The 24775-nt window shown below is 37.1% G+C and overlaps 1 protein-coding gene across 13 annotated transcripts in view; it reads left to right on the top strand.

Moving 5' to 3' along the window:
* LMBR1 (limb development membrane protein 1) overlaps window positions 1–24775 on the top strand; it is a 217178-nt gene that overhangs the window by 91398 nt on the left and 101005 nt on the right. For 12 of the 13 annotated variants that reach the window (XM_055347386.2, XM_055347388.2, XM_063708879.1 and 9 more), the window contains one exon: window positions 3749–3852. In XM_055347386.2, the coding sequence (XP_055203361.1) occupies window positions 3749–3852 (104 nt within the window). Of the gene's footprint in view, window positions 1–3748; window positions 3853–20567; window positions 20646–24775 lie in introns of those variants that run through there. The other variant, XM_055347395.2, reaches the window with a different exon arrangement.

Raw genomic sequence — 24775 nt, 5'->3', positions numbered from 1 at the left:
TTCTCTCTGGCTATGCAAGTCCTAGATGGCGTCTTCTTCCAGTGTAAGGCTGTTTTTGTCTACCTTGAAAATCTGTTGTTTTGTGCAGCCACTTTCATTGATGGTCTTAGCCAGATCTTCTGGAGAACTTGCTACAGCTTCTCCATCAGCACTTGCTGCTTCACCCTGCACTTTTATGTTATGGAGATGGCTTCTTTCCTTAAACCTCATGAACCAACCTCCGGTAGCTTCAGACTTTTCTTTTGGAGCTTCCTCACCTCCCTCAGCCTTCATAGATGTGAAGAGTTACAGCCTTGCTCAGGCTGTGGCTTTAGGGAATGTTGTGGCTGGTGTGATCTGTCCAGAGCACAAAACCTTTGTCCACATCAGCAGTAAGGCTGTTTTGCTTTCTTGTCATTTGTGTGTTCACTGGAGTAGCACTTTAATTTCCTTTAGGAGCTTTTCCTTTGCATTCACAACTTGGCTAACTGGCATAAGAGGCCTAGCTTTCAGCCTATCTCATTTTCTGACATGCCTTCCTCACTAAGCTTCTAGCTTTTGATTGAAAGTGAGAGATATGTGAGTCTTCCTTTCATTTGAACACTTGGAGGACATTGTAGGATTATTACATGGCCTACTTTCATATCGTTGTGTCTCAGGGAATGGGGAGGCCCTAGGAGAAGGAGAGAGATGAGGGAACAGCCAATCAGAGGAGCAGTCAACACACACAACATTTATTGATTAAGTTTGGCATCTTTTGTGGGCACAATTTGCAGCGCCCCCAAACAATTAACATGGTAACATCAAAGATCACTGGTCACAGATCATAACAGATGTAATAATAATGAAAATGTTTGAAGTATTGCAAAAATTACCAAAATATGACATGGAGAAATGAAGTGAGCACGTGGTATTGGGAAAATGGCACAGATAGACTTGTTCACTACACAGTTGTCACAAACCTTCACACGGTATCTGCAAAGCACAGTACAGCAACATGCAATTGGCTTTAGGTATATCTGTAGTAGATAACTTCTTTTTTTTTTTTTTTGAGACGGAGTCTCGCTCTGTTGCCCAGGCTGGAGTGCAGTGGCGCAATCTCAGCTCACTGCAACCTCCGCCTCCTGGGTTCAAGCAATTCTCCTGCCTCAGCCTCCTGAGTAGCTGGGACTACAGGTGCGCACCACCATGCCCAGCTAATTTTTTTTTTTTTTTTTTTTTTTGTATTTTTAGTAGAGACAGGGTTTCACCATGCTGGCCAGGCTGGTCTCGAACTCCTGACCTCGTAATCTGCCTGCCTCGGCCTCCCAAAGTGCTGGGATTACAGGTGTGAGCCACCATGCCCGGCCAGTAGATAACTTTTAAAAATGTTTTTTTAAAAAGACTGTGAGATATTTAATTGGAATAAAACTATCTTGTGTAAAATGAGTATAATTCTTGACACACTGACCTTTATCTTTCATAACACAAATGATTTGAAACGGTCATGTATTTTTCACCACGCCTAAATAAAGCGATAGATTAACAACCATGGTTCTCTAGCCTACTAAAGAATAATAATAATGTAATTTACATAATACTAATTATTGTTATACCTCACATATCTGAAAGTAACTTACTTGGAAACCATAAAGAAGAGAAAATGCTGTTGAGCAGGCAAAAGAGAGGCCAAAGACCATGCACTTTAGGTTATGAATTGGACCTGGAAGGTACAGCTTTGATCCAGGTCAATTTATTCTTTAGATACAACTTTTAAAAGTTGCGTATATGATACCTTTACCCATAGGCTGTTGGGGGAGGGAAGAGATTGTTCCTGGACACATGCTCATTTCTAGTAACGAAAACCAGGAGCCAATACACTTGGTAGAAAGAAGATGAAAGGGAAAACTAGCAAGCGAGCCTGGAGTCTCAGGAAGGATAGTAGTTTGGTGTGGGAGCTGATAGCACTGTTACTAGTAGCCTCTGGTGCTGTAACTTAATAAAAGCAAAAATTAAATAAATGCTTATTTTATGACAGGCATTGTGTCAGTTGTACGTGCATTATTTAATACTTACCAATGTCTACAGACCCGTCATTAGCCATATTTTATAGATGAAGAACCTGTGATTTAGCAATGTTGTCACATAGAAGTGCAGCAGGACGTGAACCCAGGTCTGCCTAGAACTCAATTGTGTGCATGCAGCCATCGTTCTATATGCTCTTCCAGTAATTAGCACAATAAAACAATTGACTCTAATTATACTCTTTTTGAATAAAGAAAACAGAATGTTTGGCTTTTTTTTAAAGGCTGGAAAATATAAAATTATTTACATTTTTTAAAATTTAAAATTTTTTAAAATTTTAAATAGTTCAAATTGCAGTTTTTCCACTAAAAGATGTTAAGATATTGTTTTATAAAAGATTTTACTTTCTACAAAGATAAATGTACATTGTAAAGTTGTTAAATCCATGTAGATTTTTGAATAAGAAACTGTGAGTTGATTTTATTATATTACCTTGTCTACTAAAGGAAGTGAATCTCCCCAGCTGACCCGTATTAATTGCTAAATTAATTGTGTTTGTTTATACTCCATGCTATTCCAAAGGGCATTAGGACAGTTACAAACCTTTATGTTTATTCAAAACTGCAGTGGTTAGGGACGGCTCTGCTCCCTGTGCTCACTGCCAGCTCAGAGGTAGTCTCTGCATGCAGCTCTGCAGCGTGAGCAGCTCTGAGAGCAGAGGGGTTGTGTTTGTTCATCACCACATCTCCACTGCTTGGAAATAAAGGTGTTGAGAAAACATTAGTTGCCTGCTTTCAAAAACATTGAATTATAATTGCAAACAGTTCATTGAATTTATCCTTGACATAAATTTTATCTTTGACTCTTGATTTTATAAACCTTTGTAATGATTATCACCATCATTTTGAAACTCAGTTTTAAATTTTATTTTTTTACCTGTAAAAAATATGATCTGACATGTTGGGCCAAATACCTTCCCAATGACATACTTAACAGGGCTCTGTCTTTTGCTGAATCTGTTCTTATTATTTTACTTGCCATTTTGTGCCAGGGAGGAAAAGGTCACTTAAGATTGCCAGTCTCTGTGACTTTTTCTTTCCCACTTGGAATTGTTTACCAAAATTTCTGTGATGTAGTGATTTTTTAAAATCCTGGAATTAAGAGTCAGCTCTGCCACTTGCATGCTCTACAGCTGTGGCAAGTTGCATAGCCTGCTCCTCTTCTGTCATCTTGGGGCAGTAATGCTACCTGCCTCATGGGATTGCTGTGGCAAGTAAATGAGTTCGGATAATGTCTGTAAATCACTTAGAATAGTGCTTGGCACATAAGGGCTCAATAAATGCTAATTATTATTTTTAGGGTTTTTATGAGGCTTAAATTAAATGGGATTATGCATGTAAAATGTTCAGTAGAGTATCTGGCATTTATTAGGGGCTCAATAAATGCTAGTGGCTCTAATTTAAATATTCCGGTGCCTATATGTCTAAAGAGGCTGTGCCTTTGGATCTCTGCACACGTCATATTTTTAGTGAATTTACTGTAGGGCATGGAAAAAAACATTAGTTTCTATACTGACTTTTCCCAATAGGTACAAGTTACAATGTTAAAAAAATTTAAATAAATACATAATTATTTTATGATTTCTAAGTTTAGGTCATTTGTTACTTTTTGTTTATTTTTACTATTTAAAAGTATAGATCTTGATTAATACCACAATTTCAATATCTAACCTGTTTTTCTTCTTTTCTTGTTACCCTTTTTATAGGTTTGTGGAATCTTGCTTCCCTTTTTTCCAACCTTTGTTTATTTGTATTGATGCCCTTTGCCTTTTTCTTTCTGGAATCAGAAGGCTTTGCTGGCCTGAAAAAGGTAAGTGAATCTAGTATTGGAATTAAATTGGTTAAGTGAGGAATTAAATATCATTCACATTGAACTAGAAAAAGCAGACTTAAATTATTTAAATGGAATATAAAAAATGAGTAGTAAATAATATTAACAACACATTGTTAACAATAACAGTAATTCTGCATATTGAATTATTTTGCATGTCCATGAGAGAGAGACATCTTTTAGACCTGTGAGTACTTTTACAGTCTGCATACATTTAATGTAATGGATAAACCTGATATAATAGCTTTTATTCTTTTCTTAGAGTATCTTATTTAGTTTAAGGTGACAGTAAAGTGTTATTTCCATGGGCTCCACTTTCTGTTGTCTAGCTGTTATTCCATACGTTAACAGTCTGCAGCTGAAAACTGACAGCTGCTTTCACATTTAGTAAATATACCAGGATCAGAATGAATGACTCTGGCAGTCAAACCTGACATTAAGAAAACTGGCTTTTATGCATTGGAATTTAAAAAATCATGATGTATTCTTAAGACAGGCAATTAAAATTTAGTCAATGGCCGGGTGCAGTGGCTCACACCTGTAATCCACCACTTTGGGAGGCTGCGGCAGGAGGGTTGCTTGAGGCCAGTTCTTCGAGACCAGTTTGGGCAACACAGTGAGACCCTGTCTGTACTAAAAATAAAAAAATTAACTGGGTGTGGCGATGGGTACCTGTGGTCCCAGCTCCTCTGGAGACTAAGGTGGGAGGATTGCTTGAGCCTGCAGGTTGAAGCTGTGGTGTGAGCTGTGATTGCGTCACTGCACTCCAGCCTGTCTCAGAAACAAACAAAAACCAAGAATAAACAACAAGAAGAAAGGAGGTCATTGTAGACTCTTGAGAAGGCAATTTCTGTAGAATTTTGGAAACATAACTTTTGATGGATATTCATTCATTCAACAGAGAATGAATTTTATTGAGAATTCAGTTTTATTAACCAATTCCTTAAGTAGCAGTTATTTTGCTATTTATAGGAGCTTGCTGGGGACACAGATGAAAAGATGGGGCTCCGGCCTTCAAGAGTCGGACAGTGGGAGAAATGACAGATGTAAACAAATAAGATGCAGTTTGAAGCCCTTTTATATAATGAAGTCCTATGGGAAACCCTGAAAGGAAAGGATATCTTGATTTTCCTGGGGAATCTGAGCAGGCTTCACAGGGGAAGTCAACCTGGACTTGGGCTGGGACTTGAAGGATGAGCAGGGGTTTGCTAGAGTGTGGCATTCCAGGCTTGGGCAAAGGCCCAGAGCTCTGACAGAATTGAGGGAATGGCCGGTACTTAGATACTGGAGAATGGTGAGAGATGAGGGTGCACAAGCTGCTTGCCAGGGTCGAATTCTGGAGGCCTGGAGTCCTCCATCTGGTCATTTGAGTTTTATGTTGTAGGCAACAGAGAAGCCAGAATAGGATTTTTGAAAATAATTTTTTTTCATCTACCACTTGAGTATATTTAGAGATAAATATGCATTTTAGACTTTGTGCAGGTCACAAAGGAAAGGAGTACAAAGGAGTACATGCCCCACACAGTGCAGAACACTGATCTGTAGATCACGGCACTGAATCAGTCCTGCACCTGACTCTGTGACATTGCCTGCCGACGTTTGCTTTCAATAAGCAAAGTTATTCCCTCTTCCTGACACTACCTCTTGTGTAATAGTTCCACATATAAAAAACAAATGATAAAGCTTGGTGTGAACTATATTTTCATATTTGACATTATAAGCAGTATCTACCTAATTTATACTTTTTATAACAATCTAGTTGAATAGATTGTTATTTACAATAACAGGGTGTAATATGGACAAACTCTTTGCCTCCAAGTTATTTTCTTCCCTTCTTGTGAATTAACCAACTAGGAAAGGGACTTGGCTAAATCTGTTTGAAGAATTAGCAACAATCTCCAGAATTAAAAAAGAAAAAAATGACAAAAAATCCCAGTGACATGTCATTTTTCTCCTGTTCCCCCTTACAGACTTAAGGTCAAAGGGAGAATCAGCTGAGGAGGGATCATAGAAGTTAATTAGAGATATTTCACACATACGATTGTACAGCACTTCCTCTATTTTAAAAAATTTTTTAATCTTTTTATACATGATTAATATTCTTTTCTTAGCACATCTTTGACCATGTTAATTGCCTAAAAATCACTCGAGGGTCACCAGCTGTGTTTCTTGACCTCAAATGGGACTGAAATATTGAATGACCGTAGGATACAGGCAACTACGAATCCAGTTGATTCCCAAACACAGCAGAAGGTGGAGCCCCGGACGACTGCCATTTGTCCAACTTGGGAAGTTGTAATAGGTGCTGCAGAAAACCAAATTAAAGAATTTGGTTGTTAATGCCATTAAAGGAAGGAGGGAGATGGGATTCTAGCTTGAAGGTAGGGAAAGAGGCCAGCGGAAGATGGTGAAGCTGCAACCGTGAGAAAATTTGGCATCAGTCAGACTGCCTGGGAGGTGACTTCATCTAAACCGCGGGGTTGCTTTCTGTAAAACGGGTGTAATAATGATCTTTACTTTATTGTATCATTTTGGTGATTAAATGAGATGTGATTATTCATGTAATGCACATAGCCCAGGACTTCACTTAGTAAATGTTAGCTATTATTAAATTACCTTTATCTTCGAGGTAGTCTTTAAATGCATTTGACTAATAAGTATTCTATAAAATATCACTAATCACTAATAAGTTTTCTAGAATACTTATTATCACTAAATATTCTATAAAATATGGGCCTCAGAAAGCAAGCAACTGAATACAGTACAGTCATCTTTTAATTCCTCACAGATTATTATCTCAGGCGGTTTTAAAATATGTTTCCCATTTGGCAATGGCATGTACTGAAGTAGAATAACTCAGCTTGAGCATTACAGCTAGCATACTTTGAAACAAACTTGTTTGAAGATAAGGTGTGTTCTAGATTGTAGTAGAAATGTTTAGAAAGTTTTAAAATTAAGCTAATAAGGCATGTTATTTTAAAATATTCATATTTTTCAGTTTTAAAATCAGTCACATGAAAGTTGGAAAGGTTACTAATATTGTGTCGTTAAGTCTAAATGTGTTAAGCATACATTTGAGCCCTTTCATGTTGTATATTTCTGTAGTCTAGAATCATTTGTTAATTACCTGTGTAAGTTCTAAATAACATTTTTAAAGATACATGGTTCTTTACACAGTGCTTATTAGAATTAACTTCGTTGCTTTATTGAAATTAATGTTATGATTGATCACAATCATTAAAATGTTTAACATATTTGGCGAATAAGTACATATATTTATGTATATTCCTTTAAAGCTCCTTGCTCATCGATTACATTTGACACATATAGTTGCTGAAGTGATACTGAAGAGAGGCTAGAAACATTTCTAATTGGTAGATTCAGCGCACTAATTTGAGCAATGACAAACTTGTAATATGGTTAAGTAAAATTTCCTTTTTTTTTTTTTTCCTGTGGCCACCCTCCTGGTGCTGTTTTACTGTGTCTAAGTCTGGTGTATCCCTAAATGGCATATGGCCCCACTCTACTCCCATGGATTCCCCTGGGCAATCGATGTTCAAACAGCTTCTTGCATATTGTGCCGAGATGCGGAAATTGGCCACTGGCCATGGGCGGATGCAGAGCTTGAATTGAAAATCAAATTAAGCAGAATTCTCTACTTAGTTTTTAATTAAACCACTATGTTAATTCAAACAGGACATATTAGGCCTGGGGGGTTGACTATGTCCTTTTAAGGGCCTTCAATAGCTTTGCTTCTCTCTTCTTACCGTGGCAGCGGTGTGTGTTTCTATTTTATTAGGACCATCTCCTTGCTATTCCCTTACTTTATAATTCTGAAGTGTAAGAGCATAGAAATGGTTTTGATAAAGTAAAACTTTTTTTTTAGTAAGCAGCTAACTTTTATCTTGGAATTTAGACTTATTATTAGCAGTTAAATGTTTACCAAATTTAGATTATTTTGCTGTCACCTATGTGTATTGAGCTTTAGGTATGTTCATAGGTATTTGAAAGTGACTCCATTTACATCTTAATTTTTCAACTGATAAAAAGCTTCCATTTGGTGACTTTTGTTTTGTTTTGCAGTAAGCCTGCTTTTTCTGCAGTATGTGGCTCTTAGGGCTCAGGGAACATCTTAAGGCAGACATCACTGCTGTACTTATCATACCTCAGATTGGCTGTATGATTTATCTCCCTCCTCCACTCCAGAAAAGACCCCCAGGTTATCTGGATTAATATCAGAGATGTTTTCTGATTTGGTAAGGAACTCTGGAGGTATAACCTCTGGCCAGTGTTTAAATGGTAGTTAGGCATATATTTGTTTTATATTATATCTTAACATCTTATTTTGAATAAAAATGTCAGGAGGAAAAAAAATTCAGCAACTTAATGAAAGTGGGAGAAAATATCTCCATATGATTGTTACGTAAAATTTATGACAGATTAATTCATAAACCCAAGATTTTTCTGGGAGTAAATTTCTATTGTACTTCACTTTAATGCCTATGTTTGATTTGAAGTCATAGCATAAAAGGTAACATAAGCAACATCCTGACCAATTATCCAAACCATCCAGACATCCCTGAATGGCCAGAGCGTAGCACACGGTCTGTAGGATTAAGAGGTTAACTCCTATAACTTCAAACAAAGTGCCTGATAATAAAAGCAAAAAGTACAAAATTTTAGGTAACTTCCTTTCTTAATTAATTGGACTGACCAGGTGGAAGCGAAGAGTTCTGTGCTGGTGCTTGGAATGTCTATAAAGCTGAGCAACATGACAGCACAATAGAGGAGGAACAAAGATTTTTTTAATATGTTTCTATCCTGTGTCACAGTTTGAAATTGTCCTGGTTTATGTCCCTTTTGGCAAACTTACATAAAAGTGACCTTGTACTGTATTTTATGACCAGATGACTTTTTCCCCCCAGTGGCTAATTTGTATCAGGCCTCCATCTTAAAGAGACACAGAGTGAGTAGGAAGTCCAGCCTCTGTCTCCACGAGCTTTCATTGCATTCTTTCATTATTTTTGCTCGTTTTTTGCCACTGATGATCCATAAATTGTTGGAAATGAGTGATTAAGGAAGTGCTGCTTAGTGTTAGTGGCACATGCGCATATTTGGCCTGGTTCTGGTGGGTGAGAGGAAATCACAGACAAAAGGGAAGCCCCTGCTGGGAACCCTGCAATGAAATTTAACTTGGGTCATGTTTTGATCTTAGTGTTTATTACAGAAAATGAAGCCATATCTCACTAACTATTGTTACGTGTTAATTTGATTTTCCCAACACCTTCAAGAAAAAAAATCATAGAGCAATTTATTAATAGAAATCCTCTACAATCCCCCAATTGGGAGCACTAGTTTTTACCTTAGAAATGGTTATGGATCAGAATGATTATTTTGAAAATACTCTATTCTGATAATGCTGTGATACTTCAGCTTCCTTTTGGAATTGTTTTACTGTAAAGGTGTGGTTATAACCATGTAAAGTGAGCATTTGAAACATCAAATCTGGGCATATGGGAACTCAGAAAGAAATAGGAAAGTATTATTTTGAGGAAAAGAGTAAATACATTTATTTCATTTAAAAATCATTAGAGGTTATAAAAATTTTGAATTGAAAATCATTTAGTTCAGGAAGTGACATTAATTTTGTCACTGTTCTTAATACAGTTGGATCTAGGAGGGCACTAAATTATGGCTTTATAGTATCTGTTACTGTTAAGTAACAGCTTTTTTTTAAAACATCACTCAGTTTCCATATACACTGTAATGGTATACTTTGAATTGAACCCTATATAGTATGTTCATCTTTGCCTCTCAGTATCGAAAGATGATAAATTTCTATACTTAAAGGCTAGATTGTCTCTTTATTTGCATAACAGTGGCAAAAAATGTGAACTTTGGAATTCAGAATACCTGGACTTCAATCTTCACTCTTCTTACTGACTGTGACTTAGGGCATATTTCATTGTGTCCACATTCATAAAATGAGTCTAACAGTACCTGTCTACCAGGGTTGCTGAGGGATTTAGTAGCCTCACCTAAAAGGTTGGTAAAGTACCCAAGACACATTTTAAATAGCAGTTATTATTAGGTGCTTAAATGTACCAACTATGTTAAAGCTGATGATGAAACATCAGGAGAACTTGTGTAGGATTACTTTTTATATCTAACAGCAAAGTGACATGAAAAATTACATTGGTATTGACATATTCAGCTTTTATTTTATTTTTTGAAATAGGATCTGTTTTAGAACAGTATAGGTTGTAAAAAATAGGTATTATGTTTAATAGATAACTTCAAACCCTTTTATATGATGATTAAATTACTAACTAATGTCTCATAATGTTTGATAGTTCAGGCCTCTGTTAAATGAAGAAAAGCTTTGGCAGAGAGGAAACAGAAAGTTACCAAGTACAGATTTTAAAGTAATTATACTTTAAATTAAACTGGCTGTGATACTTCCAATACTCATGAAACAGTTTTATAGAAATAGTCATTGTTAATTAGAGTATCTTTTCTAAAAGTTTTTGGGGGGAATAGAAAACTACTCACCCTTGGTTGGAATAAACTTTATTTGAAAGGAAAATTAAATGTCAGATTTAGTGCTACTAGAGAGCTTCTTAAGTCATTAGGATACCACAGGCCTGCAGGACAAGAGCTCACCAGAGAGGCTAGGGGTTGAATTGTTACAATCTTAGATTTATTTGGCACTTAAGCTCATATTTATTCATGTATAAAATCATTTATTCAGTGGGTCACAATGTTAATCTTTGATCTATGAAACGTTTGTCAATATATAACTGAACCTTGGTACATTAATTTACAGTCCATTTGTCATTTAGTATACCAGAAATAGAAGTTGTGTATTTATACACATCAAAGGCAGTAAGATTGTTTGATAGTTTGACGTTAGGTAATATTTTAGCCTGTGATAAATCTACTTTTCTTTAAAACTTAAGTCACTAACATGATACGACTTAAATATTTATTGGTTTGCACATTTTACATTAAAGAAAGGAAATTCTCATCTAGAAAGACAAGGTTGTATTGTTCTGAAGTGACTGAATTCTAAAGCAACCGAAACATTAAAAAATATGTATGTGAATGTATCATCTTTTAGGGATTAAAAATAAGATCAGCAGGCAAAAACGGAAAAAATAAGGACACACTAACAGTAGAAAAAGGATTCAATATATTGAAATGATCAGTTTTATGGAAAACATTTATTCTATTCGTAGCACAGAGGAAGAAGAAATTTTAAGTTGTTTTATAATGCTAGATTTATTTATTTATTTATTTTCAGAGACAGAGTCTTGCTCTGTCATCCAGGCTGGAGTGCAATGGCGAGATCTTGGCTCGCTGCACCTCCATCTCCCGGATTCAAGTGATTCTCCTGCCTCAGCCTTCCAAGTAGCTGGGATTACAGGTGCCCACCACCACGCCCAGCTAATTTTTGTATTTTTAGTAGAGACGAGGTTTCACCATCTTGGCCAAGCTGCCCTTGAACTCCTGACCTCAGGCGATCCACCTGCCTTGGCCACCCAAAGTGCTGGGATTACAGGCGTGAGCCACCGTGCCCAGCCAATTTATACCAAATGATTCTCAGATCTCCTAGAAATTACAGAAGGTTTTCTGCAGTTTCATTCTGTAAATATACCTCATACTATTTCTTATTTTTTTTTAAATAAAAATCAATATTATATATTTATGAGTATTTTATATTTTTTTTCTTTAAAACAAGATATGTTGAGAGCCTGTGAATGTGGGGTTTGGTGAGTACGCCAGGTATTAGTAGAGGTCAGGGGAGTATGCTCATGATTTCAGTGCTTGACTCAGCTGAACTGGACAAGCCATAGGCGTGGTTTTGAGCTGTTTTCTGTTTTAAAAAATTCCTAGTCATAGATTGCTTAACTAATGCCTATAATGGATAATTGGTTAAGTATCATAAATAAAAGGTACACTGATGTTTAAATACAAGGTAACGAAGAGCATACTACTAGTAACAATACAGATAGTAAAGTTCTGTCCAAGTTAATCTTCACTAGATCCTGTATTTGGCTGATCAAAACTGTTTTTTTTTCTTTTAAAGAAATGGGGTTTTGCTGTGTTGCTCAGGCTGGTCTCCAACTCCTGGCCTCAAGCAGTCCGCCCACCTTGACTTCCCAAAATGCTGGGATTCCAGGCTTGAGCTACTGTACCCGGCCTTATGAAAACTTTTCTATAGCACATCAGGATGGCCCTAAAACCTTAAAATTAATGCCACACAGAGGAAATGGAGTACTAGGCCAGGTGTGGTGGCTCACACCTATAATCCCAGCACTTTGGGAGGCCAAGGCAGGTGGATTACCTGAGGTCAGTTTGAGACCAGCCTGGGCAACATGGCGAAACACTGTCTCTACTAAAAATACAAAAATTAGCCAGGTGTGGTGGTGGGCACCTGTAATCCCAGCTACTCAGGAGGCTGAGGCAGGAGAATCGCTTGAACCTGGGAGGTGGAGGTTGCAGTGAGCCAAGATCGTGCTATTGCACTCCAGCCTGGGCGACAGAGCGAGACTCCCGTCTCTAAAAAATAAAAGAAAAAAAGATCCAGGTATATCTAGTTTGACTTTATTGAAAATAGACAACTTAGACATGGAATGTTACTTACTGAGAAATATTTATCACTTATTGGGAAATAACTCCTTGAAATGTTTTCTTATTTCAGCATGTAGAAATAACATGGAAATTATAAAAAATAAATCAGGGTTTTAGAAGTTCAGCAGATTAGAGTTTCAAAAATATTGTAAGTTGTCATGCAAAGAGAAATTTTAGTCTTTGTATTTTCTACATCAGGCTTTATTTGAGCCTGATTATATAATGTTTGTTGTCACCTCATGAGTTTTTTTTACATAGTTTGTTTAAAGGAAGTTAAACAGCACATCCTATTTTTAAATAGGACCTTGTCAAAAATATAACTATATAACAAGCAGCCTGTGTTATTAAGTACATAGATAAGTTCTCAAAAAAGCCAGAAAAATCTCTGAGTATTTGAAGAACAACAAACAGGAACAGCAAAACCCCAAGAGTAAGTGAATAAGCCAGGCTATGGTTTCCTCATCAGGGGAGAGAGGGTGGTCACAAGGTAACGTGGGACCTTTAGTTTGGGAAAAATGAGGTTAGAGGCACATAGAGACTAGGAGTCAGAACTGAGGCTCAGTAAGAAGTGCTCAGGCAAAGGGCAGATTTTAAAGCATGCACACACCTTGCCCATTGATAGAGGAAGACTGTCAGCCTTAGCTCTGGGCAGAAGAAAGTCTCCCCTGTGAGCTCATCTGTAGGCGCTGACTTCCCAAGAGTTTGCGGCTAATATTACTGTAGATACCTGTATTGTTGGAAAATCCTAAGCCAAGAAAATAGCATTAAAGTTGATTAAAAATGTTATGTATAATTTAATCATTTTAATCAAATATATATAAGGTAAATTTTGATTAGAAAGGGTGTATATATAAAGATATAATTAAGGCTGGTTTTAGAAAGTTGATTTATTATAATTTAAGATTCATAATATATATGTTTGACTTGGTCCTACTTAACCATGTCACATGCTGTTTAATTTTCTTTAAATTAATTGTGTGAGAAAACTCAGGACTTGATAACAAATATTATATAAGCAGGCCCAAACAAAACCTGATTTTGTTTTCTGCTAGCTTTTCTACATTTTTACACTTAAACTAAACTCTTAGTAATTTGATAGTTGGTTTCACTCTTCAAGTGTTATCATTCCTTCAAAGTTGGGATGAATAATATAGTCTATTCTATTTTGGCTACTTTGTCCTTGAGTTTTGCAAAGATCTAATATTTTCGTCTACCTGTAGCTAATTTTGTGAGGTGGTTAAAAAGAGAAAATCTAAGTTATTTTCTCTCTGTATTACTATTCAGTTATTCTAGAACAATTTATACAATAACGTTACCCTTACCTATGATTTCTTAATATTCTTACCTATTATTAGACGTATTTTTGAACTTCTTGACTATAAGCTTATAGCACTGGGAATCACTGCTAACCTTTTTCTTCTTTTTTCCCCTCCCTCCCTCCCTCCCTCCCTCCCTCCCTCCTTCCTTCCTTCCCTCCTTCCCTTCCCTTCCTCCTTCCTCCTTCCTCCTTCCCTTCCCTTCCTCCTTCCTTCCCTCTCTTCTTCCTTCCTTCCTTCCCTCCTGGCCTCACTACTTCTCTCCCTCCTTCACAGCCTCCCTCCTTCCCTCCCTCCCTCCCTGCCTCCCGTCTATACCTTTCCTTGGACATTTTCCCATAGATTTGATCCCATTTATTTGCTGTCTTTTAGGAACTTCTCAATGTCACTAGTCTGCTGGTGCTTCTGTCCTCTGGCATAATTAAATCATTCAGTTAATATTTATTGGTGGCTTATTGCATGCTAGATACTATTGTTAGTGTTAGGGACATGTAGATTGGTGATTTATTGTATATTTCTCTCATCTTTTATGCTAAAAAGTGTGTGTTGTGAGACCCATCATCTTGAACTAATGACTCCTCTTCTACCTGTTAGCTTTACTGACCTTTTATCTGGAACATAGTAGTAATTCAGTTCTTTATTAACTTTTTTGCATTCTTTGGCCTTGTTTCCACCTCTGGGAGATTCAGATTGTCTCTGCTTGAATCTGCTCAGATTTATTCTACAGGTATGGAGCCCAGATCTTTTATTCTGTGCTTTGCTCTGTAGCAAACAGGGCAAAGCTTTGTAGTTGTGTCAGTCTCTCCTGACCTTAAGGTTCTGTTGAAGGAAGATTTTTTCCAAGGCAGCGTTCAGAAACTCCTTCTCAAGGTTGCAAGATGATTCCTATAAGTTTGCGAGCCACTGCTGAATACATCCGTATGTCAGGATTCTTAGTGTTTACCTCTCCTGTGTCTTATTTGGCTTGTGGAAGCATATTACACTGATGGTTTTGGTTACTTTTACTGTTTAGCTTGCCTTCTATTGCGTTTTCATTAATATTCTAATTTTTACAATTTTATAGAACTCCAGTTAACCCCAAATCATATTGGGTTTTGTTTGTTTGTTTGTTTGTTTTTGTTTTTGTGTTTTTTGAGACAGAGTCTTGCTCTGTCATCCAGGCTGGAGTGCAGTGGTGCAATCTTGGCTCACTGTAGCCTCTGCCTCCCGGGCTCAAGTGATTCTCCTGCCTCAGCCTCCCAAGTAGCTGGGATTACAGGTGTATGCCACCGTGCCTGGCCCCAAATCATATTTTGTATCATTCCAAAGTACCTGTCAACATTTGTACTTGGATTATTGTTTTACTGTAATTAGTGTGTACTTATATTTTATGTCCTTCTTACTTTAACAGTTCATCTTGTGTACATATATTTTTCTGGTGCCAGGAAAAATTGTCCAAGACTTGGAACTGGGCAAAAGAGATGCAGGTGTCTGTTAGTGGAGTCCTGAATGGGCAAAAGAGATGCAGGTGTCTGTTAGTGGAGTCCTGGATGGGCAAAAGAGATGCCGGTGTCTGTTAATGGAGTCCTGGGCATTGTGTGGTAGATCCTGGGGATTATCAGCTCCTGGAGGGGTGTGTGCCTTTGACTGACTTTCCACTGCCTAGGCCCTTTTACATCTGTGTAGAGTTAGAGTTACCTTGGAGAAGTAGAGAGCAATGTAAATGAATTTTATCTAATAGAGACACAATTGACTTCCCCCGTATAAAAGATAACCCTAACATTTCATTTTATTTTCCCATAGGATATTACGCAGTTTCACAAATTGATTTTAGGATTTTTGATTGTCTGTGCTCCTCAAGTTCTCCTTTGACCTGGCTTTAAGAGAATCAAAACCATGTGGCTCTGCTACTGAAGGACATAAGGGACAGACAGAAGCAGGGTGCTGAGAAGGGAGCTGCAGTCAGCAGGCAGTGGTAGCATTTGCTTTGGGCTGAAGTAGTGAACGTGGGTACTGGTGATGTGAGAGTTCATGTTAATGCTCATAAAGGTCCACCAACATACAAGACAGCTCCCAGAATTAGTCCTGCCTGCCTCCGTCCACTCTCTAGATCTATTCACTAAATTCAGTATCATCAGAGGCAGGAGATGATAGGGAGAACAAGCAGGACAAGAGTTCTTAAATACGGAGATGAGCAGAGAATTCAAAGACGAACAAACATTTGAGAAAAGCCAACACCATGAGAGGCCCCAAACTCGGTGTATTACTCAAAGAGTTAGTAGACAAAAAATATTTCAAGGAGACTTTTAATGTATTATCTAGGGGATTTTCTTTAACAGAAAAACTTAAGGATATCTAGTCCTCAGTATTGCCAGAAATGCATGCTGCTGAGTCATTCTACACCATTCAGAGCTGGTTACCACTTTTAGAAGCAAGCTAGTATTATAGTGTGATGCTGTAAAAAAAAAAAACAAAAAACACAACAGAAAAAAACCCAAAATAACAAAAAATAAACAAAATACAACAAGAAGAGTGATAATTATGAAGGTATTACCTGACAAAGAAGACTTTCATTTCTGAAGCAAATTCTACACATACACTTTGATGATGAAGTTGATGAGCTGACATGGCCTGATCTCTTACACCATTGAAGGAGCTGTCTTCTTTCTTTCCTGTTATGGGTAAGAGCAGTGTCTAGAAGGGATAGGAATGTTTTCATGCACTACCTGCACATGAGTCCTAACGAAACTGCATAGCGGCAAATAAAACTAGAAAGTCAAGCTCAGCTGAATTTAAAAATAGATTATTCAAATAAAAAAATTTAACAAGGATGCTGGGTACAAGGATTAATATATTTTAAAAAATCAATAAATACCAGCAACAAACTGAAAATCAATTATAATAGCAAGACAGCCTAAGGTATGTTGAAATAAATCTAATGAATGATATTTAAAGCCTTTATGGAAACAATAATGGAAACAAAAAATCTTATTGAAAGATGTTGGTTGGACACAGTGGCTCATGCCTATAATCCCAACACTTTGGGAGGCTGAGGTGGGAGAATCGCAGGAGGCCAGGAGTTCGAGACTAGCCTGGGCAACATAGCGAGGCCCCGTCTCTAGAAAATACAAAATAAAAAAAATTAACTGAGCCTGGTTGGTGCTTGCCTGTAGTCCCAGCTTCTCGGGAGGCTAAGGTGGGAGGATTGCTTGAGCCCAGGAGTTCGAAGCTGCAGTGAGCCATGATTATACCACTGCACTTCACTTTTGGTGATAAAGGAAGACCCTGTCTCAAAAAAAGAAAGATGTTAAAGAAAACCTAAATAAATTGATAGATATTCTGTGTTCATAATTTTTAGAGTTTTTGCAATTCTAATAAAAATTCTGCAAAGTTTTCTTATAGAATGTGACAAGCAGGTAGTAAAAATTTAATGGAAGTGCAGAAAGCCAAGAATAGCCGGAGCAATTTTGAAGAACTAGGTGATGGAACTTCCTCTTATCAAATATTACAAAATAGGCAAAGAAACTGAATAGACATCCAAAGTCTATCCAAAGAAGATACACAAATGGCCAATAAGCACATAAAAAGATGATCAACATCACTAATCACTAGGGAAATGCAGATGAAAACTACAGTGAGGCTAGGCCCAGTGGCTCATTCCTGTAATCCCTCCATTTTGGGAAGCTGAGGCAGGAGGATCACTTGAGGCCAAGAGTTTGAGACCAGCCCGGCCAATATGGCAAAACCCTGTCTCTAGTAAAAATACAAAAATTAGCTGGGCATGGTGGCGTGTGCCTGTAATCCCAGCTACTTGGGTAGCTGAGGCGGGAGAATCGCTTGAACCTGGGAGGTGGAGGTTGCTAGGAGCCGAGATTGTACCACTCACTGCACTCCAGCCTAGATGACAAAGTGAGACCCTGTTTCAAAAACAAACAAACAAACAAAAAAAACTGCAATGAGATACCACTTCATACCTCCTAGTAGGATGACTACTAGCCAAACCCAGAAAACAGCAAGCATTGGTAAGGATGTGGAGGAATTGGAAATATTGTGCATTGTTGGTGGAAAGGTAAAACGGAAGAGCTGGTGTGGAAAACAATATGACGATTTCTTAAAAAATTAAAAATGGAATTACCATCTGATCCAGCAATTCCACTTCTGGATATACATCCAAAAGAATTGAAGGCAGGAACTCCAACACATACATGTACACCCATGTTCATAGCAGCATTATTCACAATACCTAAAGGGTGGAAGCAATCCAACTGTGTATGATAAATAATGAGTAAACCACACGTGGTATATCCATACAATGAAGCATTATTCAGCCCTAAAGAAGGAAATTATGACACATGCTACAACGTGGATGAACCTTGCTAAGTTAAACAGTCCAGTCACAAAAGGACAAATTCTATATGATTCTCCTTAAATGAGATACCTATAGCATTGTCAAAGTTGTAGAAACAGAAAGTAGCATAGTGGTTGCCAGGGATTGTGTATTGGGGGGGAAGTTATTGTTTAATGGGTACAGAGTTTCAGTTGGTGAATATGAAAAGAATTCTGGAGATGGATGGTGGTGATGGTACCATAACAGTGTGAATGTAGTAATGCCACTGAACTGTACACTTAAAAATGGTTATGATGGTGAACTTTATGTTATGCATATTTCACCACAATTTTAAAAAACGCAAATGGATGATAAACATGGCAGTGTTTTGTGGTTATCTGTGGGTAGGTTGGTGCAGAAGGTTGACTTGGTTGGGAGGATGGTCATGGTAATGTTTGTTCTAGTTGGGTAGTATATCCATGGGTATTTAATAGACATGTAAAGCTAAATAGTAAACTTTTATTTTAAAATAGAAAGGGAAAAGGGTGATTTTTATCCCTCGATGATCAGCTCACATTAGCTAAACAGAGGTTGATACATAAAACCAAATGCCAACTTGCTGATTTTCAATGGAAAAATATATAAATATATCAATAAAATACTAATATGTATGTATGCATCTGCACTCATACCTGCCCACCCAAAGTAGCTATTATTTATTGAGAGATGCAGGAAATGTGGAAACCTGGGAGAGAAGGGCCCAAAGGAGCTAACGGGGGACTAGTCTGGAGTGAGAGCAGGCAGCCGGAAGCTTTCATGTACAGCTTTCCTATTTTGTTCACTGTCATAAAGGATCTTCTGTGGTGTTTTGGAATTTCTAGTGCTTTTTGTGTAAAGTATTATTTGCCACATAAGCAATATGATGTTTTTACCTAAATTGTCACGTGGCATTGCTTTTTATTATATTTTAAACCTTAATATCTTTTATGTTTCACTGTAATAATAAAATAAGTAATAACGCTAATGATCTTTCTTTTGTTGTATCTTTGTTGGAGTTTGTGCCTGAGTGTTTCATGAAATGAAAGTGGATATTGGCTAAGATGGTCTTCTGCATTACAGGTTTCTTACAAGACTGAGCATTTGACCTTAGTATGAGCTTGCTTTTATGGAACTGAAAATTAACGTTCCAGTAAAAGAAGCTTTTAGGTCCTTTACTAAAATCATAGGTTTGTCTTGTTTGTTTTAAGCATTCTCCCCCACTTCCTCATTTCCATGTGGTGTTGTCTTTTGTGACTTATTTCTGTCACTGGGGAGGTGGGGGTGAAGGGTGGGGGTGAAGGGTAGGGGTGGAAAGCACAGGGCCCTGAGGGCTGACAGACCTGAATTGAAGGTGAATTCTGGCATGCAGGCAAATTATTTCACTTTTGAGTGTGAACTTTGTTATGTGTAATCAAATTTACCTTTTAATATATTGCAAAGATTCAGTAAGCACGTATAAAGCAACTAGTAGGAGCTCTGCAAGTGTTAGTTCTCATTTCTTCTTTTCTATGAATTTTGAACTGAAGAATTATTAGAACAAAAATAGAAGAAAAGAGCCTTACTAGTGAACCAGTGAATTATTTGATGTGGTTTGGTGTACTAAGAAATATTTTTTTCCCAAATTCAGAATTATGTGTAAAAATTTTGATATCTAGTTACCATAGTCTTTTTATAATTCAGTTCTTTCATTTACATATTGAAAACGTGTATTAATTCATTTGTAATCTGGAGGATTTTTATTTGTCTAATATCATGGGGAATTTCTGCCTACAAATTTTAATGCAATGGAGATGTTAATTCAATGAACTGGCAATGTTGGTGTTTTTATTTTAGCTTACCCCAAGCACTTTCTTTTCGTCCAGCTTTAAGAGCTTGAGCATCTTATAGTTTTAATTTTTTCATCTTGTATAGACCACATTAAGTATATTTGTGTATAAAATAGACTGCATAGCATATTAATATTAAAAAACATTTCACTGTTTTACTATAGAGCTTAACAAAGCTTTTCACAAAGCCGTTTTCTTTGACGTGAGACCAAAGCTTTTTCGTGTATGCTCTTAATGATTACTTGGGAGCAAAGGGAGAAATGTTTGACACTCTCTAGAGATGCTTGTTTGTAGTTTTTTCATGGCTTAAAATAAAATAATTAATACCTGCTTTTATTTTCTGTTCTTTATTAGTACTTCTACCGATCTTCCCCCGATGACTGTGTATATGTTTGGTGCAATCTTGATGCCATGCTGAGCAAACCTTATTTTAATGTTACTGAGAGACCCTTTTTGTTAAGTGAAAACAATAGCTTGATATTTATTTTAAATGTTCTGTGAATGTAGAAGTTTTCCCAGGCTTCCTAATGGGTAGAGACATAGTGTATGAAGTGGTTTTTACATCCCTTACAGGAGGGCAAGATGTCCAGGCAAAACCTTGTTTAAATGTTCATCACCATAGAAACATGACAGCTTCTCCATAGAGCTTTTGTAAGTACATTGTAATTTTCACTTCATTGATGTGAATTAAATGTATAATTGACCAGCACAAAAATTCCAAGAAGCAATTATATCATAACCATTTGAGTGTAGTAGACTATCCATTTAGTTCCCATTTAAATCTAAAAGAAATCTGTGTGTCTACAAGTGTTTAGTCTTTACTAATCTATTTCATCGAATTTAACCTTTTATAATATTGAGGTGGTTGTAATTTCAAAAAATGCTGGTATGAAATAACGTGATTAATTCTATAGCTTACTCAAAACAACTCATGTTTCATCGGCAGAAAAGTACTTAATTTCAGTGGCATTTCTAATACACTGACTGCTTATTATACTGTAATTTTAATTAGAAGGAAGGAGTTTCGCTAAAGTAATTTAAACTTACAGGTTTTTTTGGGGGGACGGCAGGATAAGTGTTCACACTGGGAAATAAAAATATTGTGAAGTTCACGAAGTCCTGGTGATATATGACATAATCTAAGCATTCAAAACTAGGTGAAGGAAGTACAGTTATTGATTAATAAATAGAAGTTCTTATAGTCCTGTGATCTTGTATTCAGGAGACTTTTTTCACTAGAGGAACAATGAAGACCTTCTTCCTTGTTTACAGTGTTTTGCCACTTTGTTGTTTGAAGCGCATTTTAATAAGTTATTCTGACATCTGGTACATCTTTTAGCTCAGTATATGCAAGAATGGAGTTGATAGGAAGCTTCCCCTTGGGGCTTTCTAGCTCCTGATTCTGACCCTTAATGGAAAAATGAGCAGTCGGCATATTTTTTGCTTATATGCTGTGCTGCTGGTGATTAATGGTGGTGATAAAAGTGCTCACAATGCTTTTCATTACTTTGTAGTCAGAATGGCATCCAAAAGTCTAACAATCTCACACATGGCATGCCATAAAGGCTGTGTTCTTGAAGCTTGGTAATATTTTTATGATCTCAAGAAAGATAGTGATAACAGCTTATAGATTTTGAGTACTTGTATATTTACTAGTGGAAGCTGAATTAACAAATTAAATTTCTGACTATTTATAGTCCCATCATCTCTCTACTCTCTAGCTCAAAGTTTTTGAAGGTAAAAAATTTGCCACATTGCATTTAATGAACATATTTATCTTTTTAAAAGGTTTATCTAAAGCTCACGCATGTGGTATTTAATTGATTTTAAGTTGGACAGGTTTTGTCTCATTTAATCACAGAAAGAAAATAAAATTAACAAAAGGGAAAACTTAACTATCCTAGCCTCCCAGTGGATTAAGTCAGAATAACAGCTCTTTCTTACTATATCAGTTATCTTAATATTTCATAGGACAAGCATAATCATATTAAATAATTTTGATGGCTTGTACCGGGGCAGCCTTTTCTATTAGTATTGTTGATTTACTCTTGTAATGTAGATCGATGACTAGAAATGAGCAGATTTCTTTTTGTGAGTTATTTACTGACTTTCAAAAGAAATATTGACTAATTTGAAATAACTTTTTGAACAATTTATATGATTGACTACAGAGAGTTCTTTTGGCTAAATGTTTCTGAATTGACTGCTTAAACATGTGAGTATGTATTTCAGACAGTTCTTGTTATTATTTGTATACCTATAATAGAAAAATCATCGTCTTGGATGGGTATGGTGGCAGTAGGAAAAGAAGGGATGAATTTGAGTTGTAATTACACAGTAGAATCAGAAGCACTTGGTGTTTGACTGGACCGAGGCTCAGGATGTATAGTGGGGGTAGGGTATGGGGTTCAGCAGGAAAGGTTGGTGACAAGGGTGTTTCCAAAGTATGTGACATAAACAACAAAGTGGGTAATGATGTCATGTTTTCAGGTATGTGATATTGAAGGAGGAGCAGAGATAGAGAATAAAATGATGAGTTTGGTCTTAGAATTAAGTTTAAGGTACTGGTGAGATGTCTAATGAAAGACGGCAGTTGATGTATATGGTTCTTGGCCACAGCAGTAAGATTTGGACTAAAGATATAAACTTCAGAGTTGTTGGCTATTGGAAGAGGCAAGATCACTTAGGTGAAAACTGAGCAGTATGTCTGTGAACCGTCTTCATCAGAATCAACTGAGTTACCACTTTGTGGTTGATGCTCAGGAATTGGCAGGCCCCTTGGTAATCATGATGCAGGCTGACATTTGAGAAGCACTGATATGACAAGTGAGAAGATGAACATCTGAGATTGGGCCACAGGAGAAAAGGGATTCAAGGTATTTTCTTTTATAGAACGAAAGAATTAGAAATGGAAACAGTAGCTAAGGTGTAGAGGAGGGAAGGTGAGGGACTCACAGACCCCACTCAGCTGTGTCCTACTGAGGCAGAGGAAAGTCAATTGTAGTTGGAAGGAAGTAGAGGATGAGATTATAGATAAAAAAGAAAGGAAAACATTTTAAAAAATGTTGTGAAAGGCCAGGTGTGGTGACTGATGCCTGTAATCCCAGCACTTTGGGAGGCCGAGGTGGGCAGATCATGAGGTCAGGAGATCGAGACCATCCTGGTTAACACCGTGAAACCCCATCTCTACTAGATATACAAAGAATATTAGCTGGGCGTGGTGGCTGGCGCCTGTAGTCCCAACTACTCAGGAGGCTGAGGCGGGAGAGTGGCGTGAACCCAGGAGGCGGAGCTTGCCGTGAGCCGAGATCGTGCCACTGCGCTCCAGCCTGGGCGACAGGCGAGATTCCATCTCAAAACCAAAAAAAAAAAAGGTTGTGAAAATTGCTAAAGTCAGCCAGAGATCAGTATAAAGATTGCCAAGTAGCATTGAAGGCCCACTTTGGGATGTCGTAGTAAAACTTTCTCATGATTGTATAATACAAACTTTTTTTGACAGGGCTGGGAATCAAGGAGTAGGCGCCAGGGGATTGTTGAAGCTGGCCTGGTGGAAGCCAAAGGTTCAGGGAGCTCCAGAATATTGTTGATATTGGCTCATCATCAAAATTCACTAGTGAACCATGGGGTTGAGGCCGGGGGAGAGACGACTGGTTGGAAGGATTAGGAGGGAACAAGGGAGTGAAGGTTCTGAGGTTGTGGAGGCAGAGCTAGGCTAGGGCACTGAGGGGACAAGAAAAGATAGGAGATTGTGGACTAAGAGGGCAGTTTCAAAGTTGGAGTTCTTAGAGGTGAGCCTGAGAGATGGTGGAATAGGATCAATGCATGTGTGGGTGGCTACAGTAGAATGGGAATGAATCTCACTGGAATTGAGGTGATGAGCTAGGATGTTACTTACGAGGGCAGGGGATGTGATAAGAAGTACTTGTGAACCAGGTGCTCATATCGTCGAGAAAGATGGGACTGCTTCTTATAGGTTTGTAGATGGTCGGGAACAAAGTTGGGAAGAGAGTGATAGGATGGCATTAGAAGGTGGCATAAATTTAATTTAGAAACACAAATGATATGTGAACTCCCAAGCCTTGGAAATTTCAGAGACAAAGGTAATAATTTGAGTCATTATAGTGAACCATTACATTGTGTTTACTAAGAACCAGATATTGTCCTAAGCATATATATATATATATAAAATATATAATTTACATATATAAAAATATAAAATATGTATAATTTACATACATAATATATATAACTCATATATATATAATACTCATTCGATCTTTATAACAATCCTAAAAGGTAGGGGTGCTATTCATATCCTCATTTCACATGGGAGGAAACTGAGGCACAGCAAAGCTTAGTAATTCGCCCAAGGTTATACAGTAGTGGAAACAGGATTTGGACCCAAGCAATTTACTTCTGGCACTGGGGCTCTTAACCAGCCTAGTATGTCTCATAAACTGAAATCAGATATATTTTTTAAAAGCTTTTTTGGGTTCCAGTCTCTTGGAAGTTACTTCTTAAGAAAAAATTAAAAATTAAAAAGAACATTAGTTTGTACTCTTACTATGTAAGTCATACACACCCACTCTAAAAAATTCAGAAAAAAACAGAAAAGCATAAAGTATAATGGAAGAATTATTCCCTATAATTGTAATTCTGGAGATAAGACTGTTAATTATACATGTTCACATATTTTTTCTAAATGTATTTTTAAAAATAGGTCATACTGTTTATGTAGTGAGGTTATATTATGAACATTCCCCATGATTTAAGATATAATG

Source organism: Gorilla gorilla, chromosome 6 (genome assembly GCF_029281585.2).
Source record: "Gorilla gorilla gorilla isolate KB3781 chromosome 6, NHGRI_mGorGor1-v2.1_pri, whole genome shotgun sequence".
Taxonomy (NCBI): Eukaryota; Metazoa; Chordata; class Mammalia; order Primates; family Hominidae; genus Gorilla; species Gorilla gorilla.
This window is presented reverse-complemented; position numbering and strand designations above follow the sequence as displayed.